This window comes from Gavialis gangeticus, unplaced genomic scaffold (genome assembly GCF_001723915.1).
Source record: "Gavialis gangeticus isolate Ggan-Ray unplaced genomic scaffold, GavGan_comp1, whole genome shotgun sequence".
Taxonomy (NCBI): Eukaryota; Metazoa; Chordata; order Crocodylia; family Gavialidae; genus Gavialis; species Gavialis gangeticus.
The window spans coordinates 60,483,783-60,502,975 of NW_017729024.1; the positions used below are offsets into that span (position 1 = coordinate 60,483,783).

Below are 19,193 nucleotides of genomic sequence, written 5' to 3' on the forward strand. Positions count from 1 at the left end.
GATCACTACTTCTATTTTAAGATAAAGCTACAATATAGTGTATATGGATTATTTAATATATGATCTTACCTTATCTCCTTTCAGGCCTTGTGCTTTGTTTAATTGCATCAGATGGCTTCCTTTACTTGTTGACCAAGTTAGTTGCCAAATCTGCAAAGGTTCACACTATGGTTACTCAGAAACAGGCTTTGGGCCTTCGGCTTAACAGCACATCTGCAGCTTGTCCTAGACCCTTGAACATGGCCAAGATAGACAATTCTTCACGATTAGGTGGCCCATCAGAAACCAAAATCATGACATCATTCTTGACCTTTTTCCTTCTATCTTCACTAAAGAGATATTCAAATAAACCTTCCTCTCACCTAGTCCTGAACTCTTCTCCCTTTCCTCACCAACTGTCCCTCCTGAACAATCTGTATCCTTCTGTAGCAAAATTCCAGTCCAATGATTTCTCCCACCATTTTCTGCAATTCCTTTCAAGTCACAGCTCTGGTTGTGTAGCATGGGTGGTGTGCTAGTCTTTTCCAGCTGCCTCGATGACCATATATGCTTGCCTAAGAACCACAAAAACAATTTACACACAGGTTGATATTCTATTCCTGTGTGTGTAGCCCTAATGCTCCTGGACAACTAGCTATGTACACACACAGACTGGCCATACAAGCTGGCAACAAAATGAGAGAGAGAAAGAGTGCTCTCATCTTTTCCTTCCTTCCTCTAGCACTCAGCTAGAGGTCCTGTGTTCTGCCTCCCATCTGTTTCACCCAAAAGAGGGTTTGGATCTGGGGCTCTGATTTTTGCAGAACAGCATTCTGACCACTATATCATATGTCAGCTGTTATGCAGCCCCTCCTCTAGCACCCCTTTTGAAGTTGTCTCCCTGGGCAGCCATGAAAGGGAACTATGTGGGAGATATGGAAAGTAACAAACCAGAGGGTGTGCAGCTCAGTGAAGTGGCTGCTGGCATGGAGGGGAAGGGCCCTGGATTTTAGCCTGTGCTCTTGCCCCCAATGGGGCAGAATCTCTCCCCCACCCATGCTATTTTCATTCATTTTTTCCAATGACTATGTTACAGTGGATTAGCTTCAGAAAGAGGTCTAGAGAAAGGAGTGGATAATGGCTGACTTGTGTTGTGGTAGCTGGGAAGTGAAAGAAGTCCCAATTCAAAAACCTTGCAGGTGATGGGGCCTAAAACCCAGGGCCTCTAGCATTTCAGGTTACTGCACTAACTAGTGAGCCATCTGGAGTCCAAGTACAATGGTCATGAAGTCTGACCAATTCAATTTCTGGGCTTCATGTGTTTCTTGCTTTTTACCTCTTGTCCCTGTTGCCTGACTGCCATAAAGATGAAGGGACACAAGCACAGTTTACCTTGTCTCAGACTTCCCTAGTCCTGGCATGGGTGAGCACATGAAAGGTGCCATTGAAGGATCACAGCCTGGTGCCAAAAAGCAACACCCTCTCTTCCCCCCACTCCTCAAGGACTAGCTGAAAAAGAAGTCATTAACACAAACCCTTTATAATACTCCCCTACAGTGTACCTCACATCAACCACATCAGACACCTGCCTTGACCTCATGAATCCTTTACATAGATCACTTTATAGCTTATTAACCTTTAAAGGTGACATGTAAAGATTAGAGTGCTTCTGCCTTAGTTTCTGTTGATTGTCAACAGGGCCTATTGGCTGCCTACTGAGCAGTATTCAGGACCCCATACAGGAAGGTTTTAAGAAGGAAAAAAAAACCAGAAGGCCTAATTTGCTACAGGGTAGGTGAGCAACTTAAATGAAAGGGAGAGCATGGCAGAAAATAGATTTTAACTCTTTCCAGTATCGACATCTGTCTTGAACTTGAAATGTATTGACATTGGGCAACACATCTTCAATGGGAACTAAGAAAACCTTAACAATAAAACCAATTATTTGCTTGTAGTGCTGTAAAGAAAAACAATCCAGTTGGAACGCTGCTAGATTTTCTGTAGCTGTTAAAAGTAACTGTATAATCAATCCTGTACCTCTGCCGTACTACAACTGCAAGAGGACTTATGCTCTTTCCCACTCTCTAAAGGCATTCTCTGTAGAATTACAAGGAAAGCTTTGCAGGCTGCTACACTGATACCCAGAAAGTTGCTCTCCAAACCACTTGCTGAACATTTTGTATTTGAACAGCAGCAAATCTCATGGGTTAGAAGGGAAAACATTTAAAAATATTTTGTTTTAAAGCTGCTTTTTCCTTAAAAAAGATCCTCACTTTCTCTTGTCAAGCTGCCTGTATTCTTGTTCCGTCCAACTGTCACGTGCAGCAAGAAGTGGCAGAAAGGAAGAACTTACTCATTTACTATGAATTGGATTTGAGAAGGGAAAGATAAACTGCACAATAATTTAACCATCACTGCTGAGTGTAACAGGGCAAATACAGCCCTGCTCCTTTGACATTAAGTTGTGGGGTAGGGGGAGAGTCAGGTCGGGGACAGGGCAAAGTTAATTACTTACTAAACACAGTTGGGAAGGGGATCACACTGGGGAAGAATATTAACTTAGTAGGAGCCAACAGCTACTTAAGTCCACGGCAAGGGGTTTTCCTTTGCCCCCTGGGGCACAGCATGGAGAGATTCAGCAGGGATGCCAGGAGTGGCGGACCCAGTGCTGGAGCAGCTTGCTGATAAGACCAGTAGACTGGGTGTAGGTAACCATGGCAACCGGCGAAGTAAGGAGGTGAGGAAGAGAGGAAAAACTTACTGGCTGAGAGAAGGTCCCACAGAGAAAGGATCCACTGGTACCTCAGGAAAGAGAAAAGAGAGTGGGACTGGAGTGGAGCTGACTGACTTGGGGGAGTGGGCTGCACAGTGGTGGAGAAAAGGGAGACCGTGAGCAGTGAGAACTGCCAGGGTGCTCCACAACCTGCAGGGAAGTTACTAATAAATCGGTTTTCTTTTATCCTACTTCGGGGGTGATCTACTACACCCTCTCTCCTTGGGGAATTAACTTCTTATTCTTCCATCAATCCAAAGCGTGGCAGGCGAGTCCCAGGGAGAGAGGTTTCATTATTCACTCCCACCCGGCCACACTGAGCACTAAGCAAGGTGAACTGGGGAGACAGTTCAGATGAGTTCTTACAGCCGCTTCAGAAACATAGTGCAGAATCTGGATTTCTTTTTCAGAGAATGCTCCCCCTGAAACCTATTGTTTAGAGTGAGGTGGCCAACCTGTGGCAGAGGTACCACAAGTGGCACATGCAGCATCTATGTATGGTACACAGCAGACTGGGAAGGGGACAGGCAGCATAGCAGTGAACAGGGCAGGGAGCAGATGGAAAGAAGCAGAAAGCAGAGCAGCAGGGGAGGGCATGTGGCTAATTTGCAACGCACCTGCCAAAAGTTGGTCCTCACTGGTTTCAATCATCTGGTCTAGCTTACAGATGCTTTACAAGGAAGGCCCCTGAAGGCAACACTTTCCTTTTGTTCTGTGAGGTAACCAATATTGTATGAGGATATTAATCTGGGAAGAGCGAGGGTGGGAACACAACCCACATTTACTGTAGAGTAAACTGACTTTACTCCTTAATAAATGAGGGGGAGATACGCAACACACAGCTTATTCTAGTACAGAAGTTGCTCCACTCCAGTGAGGAGCAATTATGTACTGGTCCTGTGCCAACCCCCCTAGTCAATGTCTTCCCTAGCCTAATTGTTTGTTCAGTATAAACCAGCTTCCCTGCCACCTAGTGGCTAGGTGCTATAGCAGCATACTGTAGTCCAAATGATGTGTTGAAAGCTAGTGTAGTCAGCCCCCAAACTGAGCAGGCATGCTGAAGCTTCATCTTCTTCCATCTTTCTTCCCCAGAATGCCAAAGGAAGAGTCTCTAATAGAAAGGAGACAAAATTGCCAAGATGTGCAGAACAAGGGCAGCAGCCCTGTTCCCCCCCTCCTCCCCGCAATTATTTATTCTGACCTCCTCTACATAAGAACCCATACAATTTCAACCAATCATTCCCACAGTGGAGGGGTTGGGATTGATTTGCTCTACCCCAGAAAGCGCTTCCCCTCTTGCACTCTCCGTATATCCTTGTGTTGCTAGTATGCCTGCCACCACCCACTAGGATCTACTATCCTATAATTATATTCTGTATTCAAATTAAGGACAGTTCCAGAATTTATCAAGAAAGCAAACACAGAAGATGACAATAACCCTCCATTCTGTTGCCAGGCAACAAGTAACCAGAAAAATACTGAGCATAAAAGGAATGCATGTATAAGACACTTTCACAAATAAAAAAATATTTCCAATATTCCATATATAATAAATAGTTAAAGCATTTTATTTTTTAAAAGAACCAATATTTCATTTTCCAAAGATTAACACGTCACTGCTAATGACATTCAAGAGCCATTAGTCTCTCATGCAGCTTCTCCAACTGAACACCAATGATATGAAGTCCAGAATACTGAGATTGCCCATTCAGAGAATACACATTATAGTGATTAAAGATAGGTCTGCTGTCTCTTATTGGTAATGGAAGTGCACGTACCAAAATGAAGGGGCATCTTTCTGTAACTTACTTTGAGAGATTAGATGAAAAAGGACATTAACAATCCTAACAAATGGGCCATCAGCTTCAGTAATGACTTAGAGGTCTCAAAAGCATTTACTTTCAGATGGATGCAGTGCAAGAGGAGATGAAATTCATCATTTGTTCATCCCTCAGCACACCTCTAATACATTTAGCTGAGATACTGACTGTGCTTATGTTGTTACATAGACCAAAACAGAAGTTAAGAAAATATTAAAAGAATGATTTATTATAGACTATTTAACAATGTATTTGTTTTCTTGACAGCACCATGGAAAATGACAGAGATGTGTATTTATTGTGCCATAATCCTTGAGGGCATATTGCATGATTTTAAGCTAAAGGGAATATGACATATCTCAATAAAGTATCCTTGCCCTTGAGTTCATTAGCTCTTTCACTCCTGAAGGCTCTCACATTTCTGTGGCTGTGTGAAAAACATGTAGAAATGTTCAGTGCAACAACCAGTATGATTTAACATTTATACATATTTAGCAACAGGAAACACCACACTTGAGAGCTAATCATTCAGGCTTCATAGAAGATTCATTACTTTGCTAGCCCTTAATGTTTCTGATTTGTTGCCCAAAGGGCAGGAGAAAGAAATCAAGAAGTACCTCAAACTTAATTATAGCACTCATCTAAGAAATGGAATAGATATTTCACTCACTAAAGCAAATTGCTAAAAAAAGTACATTCAATTACTATGCATAAGACTTACACGATTTTGATGGGAGGTAAAACACATGCTGTGGAAACACGGATATCACAGTTAAGGAACATAAGACCTTATAAGCTTCACCAAATCATTATGAATTGTCTTGAGATAATTTATTTTAAGGAAAAAACTGTGACAGTATAAATTATAGTTACTATAAAGTTTATGTAAAAATGTACAGCATTTCAGAACAATTCCTCACTTTTAGAAGCTTGATAGGCATTGGGCTATATATCTATACAAATCTGTTTACATAAAATATTTAATATCACAGTGATTTGTCATGCTTCAGCTATTAAGGACTCCATTGACAAAGGTTGGCCATCATATATCATTTTTATCCATACCTTCCACGTTAAGCACTTCAAAATATAAATATGAGTTGCTTTGTTATATAAACCTGTCAAAGAACTGTTAGTTTGATAAATAGCTAACACCAAGTCACAGTTCCTTGACCATTATTTATTTTACTCTACAAGAAAATATACGTTCTTCAATTTATAAACACCTACAACTTATTCCTATAACTAAAATTTATGAGATTACTTCAAAATGGTGTTATTCCTGTTGGTAAATGGCTTTTTGGGAATGTTTTGTTAATAAACTTGCCTTTAACATTTCCTAGTTAAAATACTAGAGTATGAAATTACAGACAAAAAGAGCAGTGTAAGAATATCCAAAGAAATCTACATTTGACAAGTGCATTTTTCCCATATTGAAGAAGGACCGTATTTTCATTTAAGGTTTGATACATCTCCCAGTAACTTCCGTAGGATGAGGCCTTTAATTATGAAGACCGTCAGATAAAATACTATAAAACTGAATTAGTTAAATAGTTCTTAATATCTGAAGCCTCATCCAACAAGATGCTAAAAACTAAACTTTCTGCTTACTGAGAAATGTACATGAATGAGCAATATTATAACTATGGATATTCATCAATTCCAGAATGGCCAGTACAGAATAAGGGAGCTGTAACAAATAATAGGAAAAACTGGATCTATTCCAGTTCAACCTTTTAAAACGCAAAATCTTTTTAAATAAATGTAAATCCTTTACAGCATATATGGTGGAGGTTAATAATAATAATAAAAATGGCTCTGAATTTCAGGATATTCCATCATTTTCATTCTATCTAATCCAGTAACTCCCTGGGTACCATGACGACACAGTTCTGTACAGTACATTCACTTTCAGTCTTGAATTTTCTGAAACTGTTTCTGATCCATGGCTGTGAAGAACACACAAATAGCAGCTGTAATGAACACATGCATTCCTTCATAAAGTAGCTTGGGTGAGAAAACACTCCATATGAATAGGTGGTAACGTAGACCTGTTACCAAAATTATGTAGACAGCAACTGGAATAGAATGTATCAGAGCATAGCAGAAACAGCCATGACCCATCGCTGCCGAATGCCTGTTAAGAAAAGCAAGCATTAGCTTTCATGCATTCTGATCAAACAGGCATTACATGAGTCTTAATTTCTTATGTTTCATCTACACTAGCAGTTCCTAAACTGACAGATTGTGCACCACCAATTTAAAATGATACAACCTTGAGTACCGCCAGCAAATTGTTGTCCTATAAAGTAATTATAATAAATCTGTTAACGTGTACCACTAACAGGTTGTCTGCGTAGCACTGGTGGTACACGTACCACAGACTAGGAACCGCTGATCTAAACCATTTCACTGTAGAGGCACCTTTTACTTGTTCACCATCTTATTTGAGAAAACTAATAATTCAATAACAACAGCATAACTAATACAGCTTTATTTTATTGCCTTTATATATCCGTCTCCCCATATCTGTTCTGCACACCAGGTATTTCTGAGGCTCCTGCCATTACAGCAATTAATCACAACAGCAAATCAGCATGACACTACAGTGATAGACGCCATCTAGCTACCTAGACAGATATTCAGACATCTATTTAAAATATCTTTTCTAGATACTTCAAGACTCCTTAGAAGAGCAGTGCTGGCAATATATAGACAACTTTGTCGCACCACTTTTCCAGAACATTTTATAAGTGACAATAACTTCTCCCAGTACCTCTTCTACAACTGACTGGAAGGTACAGAAAAGAAAAGGATTATTTAAGTCTTAATAAGGTCTTCCTAACATTTGTAAAGGATAACTTGGCAGGGCACAAAACTTGGCATTGTCATAAGTGTATGGCTGCCAGGCAAGCAATGATATTTATGAGCCAATATAAAAATTACAACATTAGAAAAGTTAACTGGCATATGTAGGACATGTGGCCTCCTGAACAATATTATTCTTCCACATTTGGGTAAGAATCTATTAGATCCATGTCAAAACTACTTGTAAACAAATCACTTTGTATAATACACGGGTCACAGCCATGTACACCAGTTTGTTTAAAGGCCATTATACCTAGGCCTCAGGATACTCTGCCTCCATTGCATTTGCTAAACATCTGCCCTTTTGCATTTGCTCCCTTGTAACCCTGAACTATTTGCAATTTCCTAACCCCAACCTAAACTTTCACTTGAACACCTTTTCCTCTCCCACGCACTTCTTGGTTAGCAGGATCTTGAGTTACTATAAGAAAGAGCTCAGCTGGATGTTTCCAAGGCACTTTCACCTCCCCTTCGGAGCAAAATCCAAATGAAGTAGTGTGGAACAGAAGGCACTGTGGTCTGTATTGTTTTTATTATCCACAGGGCTACCCACACTATAGCCATGATGCTATGGCTGCATTGGAACTTCCCCAGCATACCTCTTATGAACCATTACCATCTGCCTGGCTCAGTCCCTGTAGACATCTCTCAATTACTGCAAACTCTGGACACCTGCTGGTCAGACAGGCAGATAGAACAAAACCATCTGATTGGCAGAAAATATAAGAACCATTGCTTTTCTCTATAAAGATATTTTAATTGGTTGGTAATCAAGAAACCTATGAAAAGGAACCCAGATTACGGTTTTTACACATTAACATTCAGAGTGAACAGGGAGTGATGTTCCTTTCAATTTTAACCAAATTAATTTCAATGTTGTTCTAAACAGGAAGTGACCTAAAATGACCGCGTACCTCTGTATATTGTAAAGTAGATAAAATCTACATTTGTATTTATAACAGGCAGAAGGCAGGTCTGCTACAAGATGCTCCTCTCCCTTGTCAGCTTCCTCTGCCCTTGCACCTTCCCCTTCTATAAAAAGTTTTCTTTCTGCCAGTTCATATGATGAAGTAAGACATATCTGTCCAACTTCTGAGTAGCTGAGGGCCACAAGCATGCCTCCAATGTGCTCTCTGGGGCTCACACTGTGCCATGTGGGTCCCCCCCCACTACACTGTGTGCCCCCACAACAATGCATCATAAGCTATATGCCCTCCCCTGCCATTCTGTATGCCCCCTTCCTCCAAGCTGCATTGTGCCAGAATTCCTGTACCATGTGAGGTACCTGGGTCCCCTCAAAACCCCGGGCTGTAGGCTTGCTCAGCCCTGCAGGCCATACCATGCTGTTCTGCCCTAGGTGTAGGGACAGGCAATGGAAGCTGGAGGAGGGAGAAGTCTGTAGACTCTGGTGGAAGTGGCATCAGTTCCAGTGACACAAGTGGCACCTGGACCAGGAACCTGGGGTCCTCAGGTTAACCCCCCAGGGGGTATATGTGGTCCATGGGCTGCAAGTTGGACAGCCCTGAAATAAATTGTTGCCTCTGAAAGGTCATGCTTCTCTGAATGGATTAGTTTCTAAGGGCAATTATACTCATACTTTTCTGTCCCACAACATGCCGGAGATCCGCCGCTTTGGAGCAGACTTGATTAATCCAGTCTGCTTTGCACGTGTGCTGAGGTGAACTGTGCTGCACTGCATGCAGCTGTATAAGTAGCAAGATGCGTGTCAGCATGCAGAAAATGGTGGTGGTGTGCTTTTGAACATCAGAACCTCCAATGTGTTTTAGTCCAAAGGTGCGCTGCCACCATTTTCTCCATGCTGACGCACATTTTGCCATTTATAAAATTGCAAGCGTCACAGCGCTGGGTGCTTTTCAAAGCGTACAGTGTTGCAGCACTTCCATGAGTAAAGGTTAGGGTTAACCTGGCTTATAGCACTGACACATCCTTTTGCAGCAGCAGTCTTAGACTCTCCTCCATGGAATACTTCATTCTCTGCCTTTATTCTGGCACCTCCTTTTACTGGACACCCAGTGCTTGCATGCCACACACAGCAGCTGCCTGCACCAGCATGTGCACCATGGGTTGGCCATCTGTGGTCTAGACTGACTAAAAATGACACATGCCTAGTTCCCAATGGCTCTAGCACTGATATCCTTGATTTACAGAGATTTTTCCTACTGCTGAGACAAAAAAACTCATCTTGCCATCTCAAAGTAATATTGGATTTTCCATTCTTGTATACAAAGTAGGCAAGTGTTGATCCTCTGGATCATGGTGTACATGAAAGAGGTCTAGTCAGGTGCCTGATGAATCAGCTTGTAGGGAGTCCTGCAACCATCACACAAAGACCTTTGATGTGTACACCTAGGCAAGAGTATGGAGGAGTGGAGGTTGCCCAAGACTTACCATTCTCCTTTAAACCACTGAGACAAAATCCAAAGGCCAAACCGATTCCATACATTCAGTGCCCTGGTGGTTGTAGCTTCTGCCACAGAGGAACAGATAAGAACTGCTGCTGATTGCCTAATGCCTCAGTGAGGATGCGTTTCTGTCAGGGTGATGTCTCTTAGCTTTTCTCCAAACAAAGAGAAGGCACTGGGGGCTTGGATTTTGAAGTGCCCTATACTCACCTTACTCTGGAGGTTGCAACAATGTGGTATTTTACAGAAGCTTCCTTGCCAAAAGTAGCCCCACCACATTGCCACCAGGCCCTCCAGTCAGATGCAGTTTACGGTCATAGCCAGGATCATAACTATTAAAGATTCTGCAGGAAAAATTACTGTTATGCTTTCATTCCGATTGTCTTCACAAAGGAGTCATTTTAAGTGATTTTGCTGAGACCAAGAACAAACTCACTGAAGTGCACATAAGCTTAGCTGTGTTAATGCCAATAGGAGGAAAATAAAGAAGATAAAATTGTTTCCCTCACTTGAAATGAGTCTAGATGCATAAAAGGAAAGATCTGCTGAATCAGGGGGTTGGGTTGTTTTTTTTTTTACAGTTACTCTTTAGAATACCTAAACAGTTTAAGAATTAATTAATGTGATTGGGTATAAGATATTTATAGTTTTATAGATGAACATTTCTGATAGTTTAACAGTTGAAAGAATTTGGTTGGGTTTTCAAAGGAATCTAATGGAGTTAGGAGTCTATGGAAGCTGCGTACCAACCTAACTAACCCTTTCAGGCTTTTGAAAATCCCAGCATTTAATTTTCCACTCCCTGTATTTGTTAGTCAGTATATTTGACATAGTACACTATGGGGAAGTTTTTCCAATCTCAGATAAATTGGGTGCAATGACTAAGAATAACAACTACCCTGATTAGAAAGAAATTAATTAAAAAGTAGCTTTAATGTTTTTGGAGTTTTCAGTTATTTTCACTAAAAAACTAGCCAGACATTGATTTTTTGTACAGTTATATAACTGAAGCACAAATACAATTCTTTGCCTCTAAATAAAGATGTTTTCCAACACTTTTGTACTTTAAGTCCAGAAACAAACAAAATGCTAGTTAAACTGTAAATATACAAAGTGCAGAACTATTAAAATACAGTCATTGTGCACTAATGCCTCCTATTTGCATATTTCCTTTATTTCAAAAGGAGCTCAAAACAATCTAAAAGTTACAGTCACTCACTCCTAAATGAAACACATCCACTTGTGGGATGAAATCTCAAACTAATTCATAGCAGTCAGTGGCACACATTACAATTCCAGGAGTGAAATAAGATTTATCTTAGTCAAATGAAACTGCTAAGGGACTTCAGAAAGTAGAATCTTAAATCCTTAATCTTAAATAGATTTTGGACCAGATATTCCCCTCTTCTTGCTGAAATGCCTTTGGAATGTTCAGTGAGTCCAAGTAATTAGAATGGTTTTAATATCTTCATTCTAAAACCCTACTTTCAGCAACATGATGCCAATATGAAAATGCATGGTTACTGATCTGATAATGGTTTGAAGAACTACCTACTAAGACATGAATATCTCCACACAGTAGATGGAATTTTCTTAGATATCACCTACTTAAAGGTAGGAAGACCCAGCTCTTACAAGTGACAAAAATCACAATGCATCAGATTACAGTTTAGGTGTAGTGAAATATATTTTGGGTATTTAAATACTAAGGCCAGCTCATCCTTAGGTGAGGATGTTAGGAATTTAATCAGTCATTAGAACAGCGGTAGGCAATATTTTTGGCCAGAGTGTCGAAAAAACCGCAATGTCTACTTGTAAGGTACTGGAGTGCTGGCATGCCAGAAAAACAAAACTGGAGTTGGGGGGGGGCCCACTATCACACTGCCTCATGCCTCTCCCACACTGTCCACCCAAGGGGTGCACGGCTACCATTGGCACAAAGTCCGGTTGGGGCTCTCGGGCCCAGTGCACAGGGGTGGCACTAGAAGGTATGGGGGGGCTATGGCCGCCGCAAAATCTGTCTTAGCCTCCCCATAGCCATCCCTCCAGCACTGCCACCCACCCACCCCATGCAGCTCAGCCCGCCTGGTCCACCCGTAGTGCAGCCCTTAGCCTCCCTGAGCCTCACACTGAGAAGAGGCTGATGCCACTCCTGCAGCCAGTCCAGGCTCTGGGTAGATGCTGCAGGCCACGAAGCCCAGGCTGCTTGCAGCAAGGCTTGCAGCCTTCCAGTTGCCTGCTGGAAACAGCCCAGGCTCCGTGACTAGCTGCTGCCCAGAGCCCAGACCCACTGTGGCATGCCAAGTGAAATGGCCTTGCATGCTGTGCTCTGGCACGTGTGCCAGGGTTGCTGATCTCAGCATTAGAAGCTATTTTCTTGGCACACCCCTTCCACTATTCAGTAAAGGAAATTCTGTGCACCATTTTTTGATCTGACAGACTAGTTCTTCAGATACAGGATCCAGGCTGGACAGCTATCATTGCCCTACTCTATATACTACACAAGTTGGTTTTAAAGTATAAAGCTGAACAGCCTGGTAGCCACAGAATAGCCTAATGTAATGAGTATCTGTAAAACTTGCTCTCTATTAAACTGCCTTAGCAACAACTAATTCCCTTCCTGGGGAGGTAAGAGAAGTGTGCAGAAACAGGGAGATGAAAATAACATTGCAACTTCAAGCTCGTGGGTCCGCCGGCCTGCCCGCTGGTCTGCCCTTCTCTATTAACCCCTATTCTATTAACTCGCATTTCAGTGTATGGCAGGAATAAAAGGTGGAATCAACTTTTATAATGTGAACCTCACAGGTTAACTTCTGTGACACTACTAAGATTTCAAAATGCAGCACGAGTAGCAATGCGAATCAGAACTTTATTTTGTCAAAATTTATGCTGAGGACAGCTAGATCTAGAGAAAAAAAAGCAATGCTCAAAAGACTCTGGTGCAGCAAAAAAAACAATACTTCTGAAAATTCCCTGTTCTGACTCCAAAAGCACTGCATACAGTTCACCTCAGGTATGGGTTTTAAAGAAAGGGCTTCCTTATTAATTTAATATTTAATGATACATGGGGAAGCATGGCCAAGAACTTGTACTATTAATGGATTTTCTACTTCCTTGAGTTTCCAGAACTTAATAGTTAATGTTTTGTCACCCTGTAATGCTTGCCTCTTCAACCTGCTCTGAAAATAGGTTACACAGCAGAACAGGGGAGAGGTTGCAAAATGAAAAAGTTACGTTGCCAAAAATGTGTAATAAAACCCACTCATTTCCTGTAAATGGTGCATCTTCTATTTATAGCCAAAATTTGAAGGCCTCTGTTCACATTTCATTTCTTAAAATAAAGAAAAAAGCACTACTGGTACTAGAAATGTTTTTGTAGGACATGGCCCATGGCACATAAGCAACATCTTGCCTGCAAGATCTTATAGTGATACTTGTGACCAGAGGCAATTAAAACCAAGTTTGCTAGAGAGAGGAAAGCATACTGGTAGTCCATCCCATGGAGAGTAACAAAGGACTGGATTAAAAAAATCAGTCCCTCAACACACCTATGTGTAAAAATGTTTTTACATCTTCAGCTCCCTGGAGGCTATACGACATTGACATCAGTACAGGTTTCCCTCACTTTATGCTGTACATGTGTTCCTGGAAAATGGCGCATAACTCAAATTCACATAAAGGGAACCCACTTTACAATGTAACAAATAGGGATGCATTCCAAGACCTTGACTGTTCTGACCCCCAGACCCATCTCTACCACTTTTACAGGACAATTTTGGTAATCACCAACAGCAGAGAGTACACACAAGCACAGGGCACTGTGGGGATGGCAACTACAGAAACGTGTCGCAGACAACAACTGAGGAGCATATATCCTCACAGGAGACTACATTTTGGTGTGCTTCACTCCCACAATGCACCGCACAAAGCAGTTGACTGTGGGCTTCCACCACACCAATCCTATAAGAGTGAATTTACTTTGCATATACCGAATTTTTGGTATAAAAAGGGTCATTGCATAAGAGCGAATTCGCAAGTACAGAACCTGCATAAAGTGGGGGAAACCTGTATGCATCTCAGTGATCAATTCAAGACTGAGAAATGCTACAGAATGCATCTAAACTGGGGGTTAGCAACATACAGGCTGCGGGTTGGATCTGGCCCATAGGGCCACCAGATCCAACCTGCAGGGAGCCACAGGGCTTTGTTTGTACCTGAGTTCATCCCTGCACTGGGATGGGCAGCTGGAAGTCGCTTCCATGCTGTGGCTGCTTCTCCCCACCCCCATCACTACCCAGCCCAGCCTGGGTGCAGCTCCACTTCTGGATGGTGTCCACACCCAGCTGCTACTTCTCCTCACCCCCGCCTTCCCCTTCCCTGACTTCCACAAGGCTGTGGTGCAAGCACAGCTTCCAGATGGTAAGGAACTGACCTGTGGCCGAGCTAAGTATTGGTGGGGAGTGGAGCAGAAGGCAGCAAGAGCATTGGAAGCAGCTTCTAGCTACCTGGCCCTGGCACAGCTCTTTCAGTCGGAAGCTGCACGTGCACTGCAGCTAGGGAGCAGGGGGGGCCGGGAGAAGCACCCACTGAAATTAGTAGGTGACAGGTTTAGAACTAACAAAAAAGTATTTTTCATGCAGTGCGTAGTTAACGTATGGCATGTATTGTGCCATTCTCTACGGGCACCAGTATTAACTTTCGCATTCCACTCACCTTGTATGACCAGAATGTCTTTCTTTGATGTCAGAGCTAGTGTTTCTTTGAGTCTGCTGTAAAATTTTTTGATTTCTTCATTGGTGTAGTGTTGGAAGGGTACAGCTGGGCAAGGAGTTGCTCTAGGGCCAGGGCTGGGATCTTGCAGTGGTGACAGCATGGTCCAAAGCTGGGGCAGAGCTACAATCCACTGCTTGTATTCCCCTTTCCGGAACGTGTGGGCAGCAGATCGCAGCTTTGCCCCAGCTTTGGACCATGCTGTCATTGCCACAAGATCCCAGCCCCAAAGGAGCTCCCCCTGCCCTGTCACACACCCTGCCGTGCTGCTGATGCCAGTTTCCATGGAAACCCTGGCCCCATGCTGTCACAGCACTACTGCTGCTGGGTTCTCCATGGAAACCAGTTGTCGTGATGCAGGCAGGGGCTGCTGGAAAATAGAGTCCATCGCAGGCTGGACTTTGCCTGCCCCTGGGTTTGCAACATGATATGGAGGCAATAAACTTGGCCAGTCCAGCAGACAAAGTCAGTCGTCATTCCCCTTACAAAAAAGGAGAATCTCCACCAATGCACAAACTACTGCACCACCGGTTTGATCAGCCATCCAAGCCAAGTACTTGTAAGAATAATACTGAACAGACTTAAGCCTTGAGTAGAGACCATGCTGGCAGAAGAGCAAGTTGGGTTCAAAGTGGGGAGAAAAACCACAGAACAGATCTTCAACATCCAAGTACTTTATGAAAAGTACCATGATGATGACCAAAATGAACTTCACCATAACTTCATAGACTTCAAGAAAGTTTTTGATAGGGCGGCAGGTATCCAGGTTGTAGCCGTATTAGTCTAGAGGAAAAAGCAATCAGGGCTTGTGGACAGAAGTGATGTATTTTATTAGACCAACAACATTTTTGCAAAAAAAATTCTTTAATTGAAAGCTTTCAGGCACAAACACCCTTCATCAGGCATCAGAGAAACTACTGTAAAAGTTCTCCTGGGTAGAAATGAAAGTTCATATTTCACGGGACTTGCTGTGGCACAAAGCACTCTGGCTCACGATGAAGAAGCATAACATTAGCAGATCCTTGATAACACTAACAGAAAAGCTTTCCAGCAATGCAAGTAGTGGAGTGCTGATCGACAACAACATTGCTGAATGGTTTGCACATCAGTAGGAGTGTGCCACGGTTGCTTGCATTTACTATGCCTTTTCAACCTCGTCCTCAAACAAATCATATCAGATGCCTTAGAGAATTTCACAGGAACTGTATCAGTTGGAGTGTGGAAGATTAACAACACGCACTTTGCTGATGACATTGATCTGATAGCAGGGGCATCTGAAGAGCTTCAAGAACTTACAGAAATACTAGACAAAACTGGGAAGAGCTACGGAATGGAAATAAGCACTGAGAAAAGCAAAGTGATGACAACCTCCAAGATCACTGGCAGCAAGGCTGATGTAAAGATTGGCAATGAAAAACCAGAAAGAGTAACATGTTTTAAGTATCTGGAAGCCACCATCACAGAAGACGTAACATCTGATAAGGAAATTAAGACCAGAATATCCATTGCTATCAGCCAATTAAGAAAGCTAAAGAAAATCTGGAAAAGCAGCATTATACTGAAGATAAAGTTGCATCTTTTGCATGCTGTGGTCATCTCTATGATGCTTTATGGATTTGAGGCAAAGATGCTTAATAAGAAGTTAGAGAACAGAACTGAGGCATTTGAAATGCACCGAACACCAAACTGAGCACTACACCAATGAGTGTCAAACAGCAAATCAGTCAAGAAATTGGAACCTATGAACCATTGTTGGAGGTTCTGTGATGAAAGAAGCTGCAATGGTTTAGAAACATTATGAGAAGGCCAAACACCCTTGCCAACACCAAAACGCAGGGCTCTGTGCAGGGAAACAGAAAAAGAGGTAAACCCAAAAAGAGCTGGGGAACCAATATCAAGGACTGGATGGAGCTTCCACTGACAGCATGCGCAAAGCTAGACAAACACAGGGTGGAGCGGAGGTGGCTTGTTATAGCACCTAAGGTGCCCCAATGTTCAGAGCGGCCTCAGGACTGACTAGACTTGAACCACTTATGTGCACATGATTTATTTAATAATCTTTGGTCTTTAACATGTACCAATTGAAAAAAAAAAAAACAGTTTTATCACTGCTTCAAACATACCCTGTAAAATGGTTTTCACATTAATTTTGTAAATGCTCCCAATGGACTAAATCTTCAGCTAACGTAAATCTGGGAAACTCCAATAAAATCAATATGGTTATGCAGATTTACTCCAGCTGAAAGTCTCACCCCTAGACTTTAAGCTACTAAAGTATAAAATTATCAACAAACCAAACACAAACTGTAACTATTTCACACTGCAGCATCAATCAATTTTCTTCCAAAAGCCACTTAGCATTTCTAAAGAATTTTACTAGAGATAAGCCTTAAGCATTTCACATCATCATTATGCATAAAGGCAGTAAAAGGGAACTTAAAGTGTTATGTTCTGTTTAAGATGTGGCTGTAGGCTTCCCCCAGCCCATTTTTGAATGAATGACTATTCTGTGCGTCAGGTACCCAGGTTGACTATTCTATATCATCTTAAAAAAGTGATGGAAAAACTGCATCTGAAGACCAAAGATGTCTTGCACAAAATTAAGAGAGTTAAAGTAGTTGGTTATCTTGGATGCTTTAATTAAATTCAGACTGACCAGCCTAACATGTAAAAATAATGCTAATGGAAAAAAGAAGCAATGGCATGAGTAACATACTTAACAGGACATGAAAAGACCTAACAATTAAAAAGCCGCAAACACCTTTGTAAAATTTCAAAGGACCAACTGGAACCTATAACAAGACCTTTGAAACCTTTTTTAAATGTCTGAAATGCTCCAAAATAGTACCATAATGGGATCCACTGCTTGTGGTGGGAAGGGCATCTCTTTATGGCCACCATAATCCTGCTCGTTCCACTCTGGCCTCATTTTAGGTATTACCCTTTCCTTGCTTGCCACATGTTAATTATTATTATTAACTAGGAGAGGTTGCTTCCAGAGAACAGAATAGTGGTCCTGCCCTGGCCTGCACCATCCATCAGGCTCTGACACCCTGGTCATGATTCCTAGGGCCTCTGGCAGCCTGACAATTCAGCAATAATCTAAGCTCCAGTTTAGAGAGTCCACAGTGGCCTACTTTCCTCCCCTTCAGCCACATCTGCACCTTACGGCCTAAAAAGCAGCATAAAGCAAAACCTAAACAGGGTCAAGTGCAGCTGGGGTGCGTTTAAGCTTTCCCCAGGCTTCTACTCAGTTCTGCTGGCTACTCACAGCCTGGGCCCTCTTAGGCCTAGTCGTAGTTCCTCTAGTCTTCTGTATTGCTTCTCCACTCAGCGCAGGGAGCTCCTTCAGCTAGCATAGCCACGGTTAGTCTCCAATTCCCTGCAATGCTTCTCTATGCTCCCAATGAGCTGCTTCCTCCAGCTTTGCAAATGTCAGACTGCCCCCTTTGCCTCTCTGCGGGCTTACCTAACTCCTGACTCCTCCTCATCATCAGGGATCTGGGTTTTTCATTTGCCATGGAAAAATGGAGTAAAAACACAGATTTCCCCCTTTATTGGAGGAAAATGCAGATTTCTCATTTTAGTGGAGAAACCCCCAAATTTTGCAGTTTTGCAAGGAGCTCTCTGCAAGCTGGAAGAGTTCCAGCCTGCAGGGGGTGGGGAGGGAGCGGGAGGAGAGAACAGGCAGGTGGAACCATGTACATGCACATGACCACCAGGCAGCCTGGAGAGCAGCTCCCACTGGTAAATGGCGAGGCAGGAGAGGGGATTAAGGACCCTATAGCAGGGGTGGGCAATTATTTTGAGTGGAGGGCCGCTTACCCAGTTTTGGCAGGTTGTTGAGGGCCGCATGGGTAGCCCTGCCCTTTCAGAGGTGCCCTACCCCTTGACAGGTGCCCCGCCCCCTGGGTCACCATCTTGGGACCAATGTCCCAACGTCTTGGGACCAATGTCCCAGGGCCAGTGTCGGTGGGGCCCAAAGCGGGGCACAGGCTGGCAGGGGTCCGTGGAGCTGGGCTGGCATGTACCAGCAGGGAGGGGGGAGCTGGCCCGGCTCCAGAGAGCCCCGGTCAGCCGGGACCCTGCACGCCTGCCACACTGTTCTGGGCCCCACTGGCATTGGCCCCGGTACACTGGTGTGGGCCCTGTGCTCCCACTGGCTCCCCGCCCACTCACTCCCAGTTACCCGCAGCACCACAGTACAGGTGGGGGGCAGTGCACAGCCCTGACCCCCTGCCTGCCAGCAGGGAAGAAGCTAGTGCTGAGTGGCCCCTCACCTGCCCCATGGCCAGCGCCCTGCACTGCAGGCACTCGGAGCCTGCGCAGGACTGTCCCAAGCAGGCACAGGCAGCCCCAGGAATGCTGCATGCTGCAGCCACTTGCAGCCTGCCTGGGGCTGCCTCTGCCTGCTCCAGACAGCCCCACATGGGCTGCAAGCACCTGCAACATGGGGCGCCAGGCATGGGGCGGGCGAGGGGCCGCTTTTCTCCGCTCAGGGAAGGAGTCTAGGGAAAAGCTGAATGCGGTGGGGAAGCGGCCCCTCCCCCGCCCCCCACC

General features: G+C 43.4%; 1 protein-coding gene across 2 annotated transcripts in view; it reads right to left on the bottom strand.

The window, feature by feature from the left end:
* Nucleotides 1–4,304: 4,304 nt before the first annotated feature.
* PIGG (phosphatidylinositol glycan anchor biosynthesis class G) overlaps nt 4,305–19,193 on the bottom strand; it is a 212,498-nt gene continuing 197,609 nt past the window's right edge. For both annotated transcript variants that reach the window (XM_019517143.1, XM_019517141.1), the window contains one exon: nt 4,305–6,709. In XM_019517143.1, the coding sequence (XP_019372688.1) occupies nt 6,484–6,709 (226 nt within the window). In that variant the 3' untranslated portion in view covers nt 4,305–6,483. The remainder of the gene's footprint in view (nt 6,710–19,193) is intronic.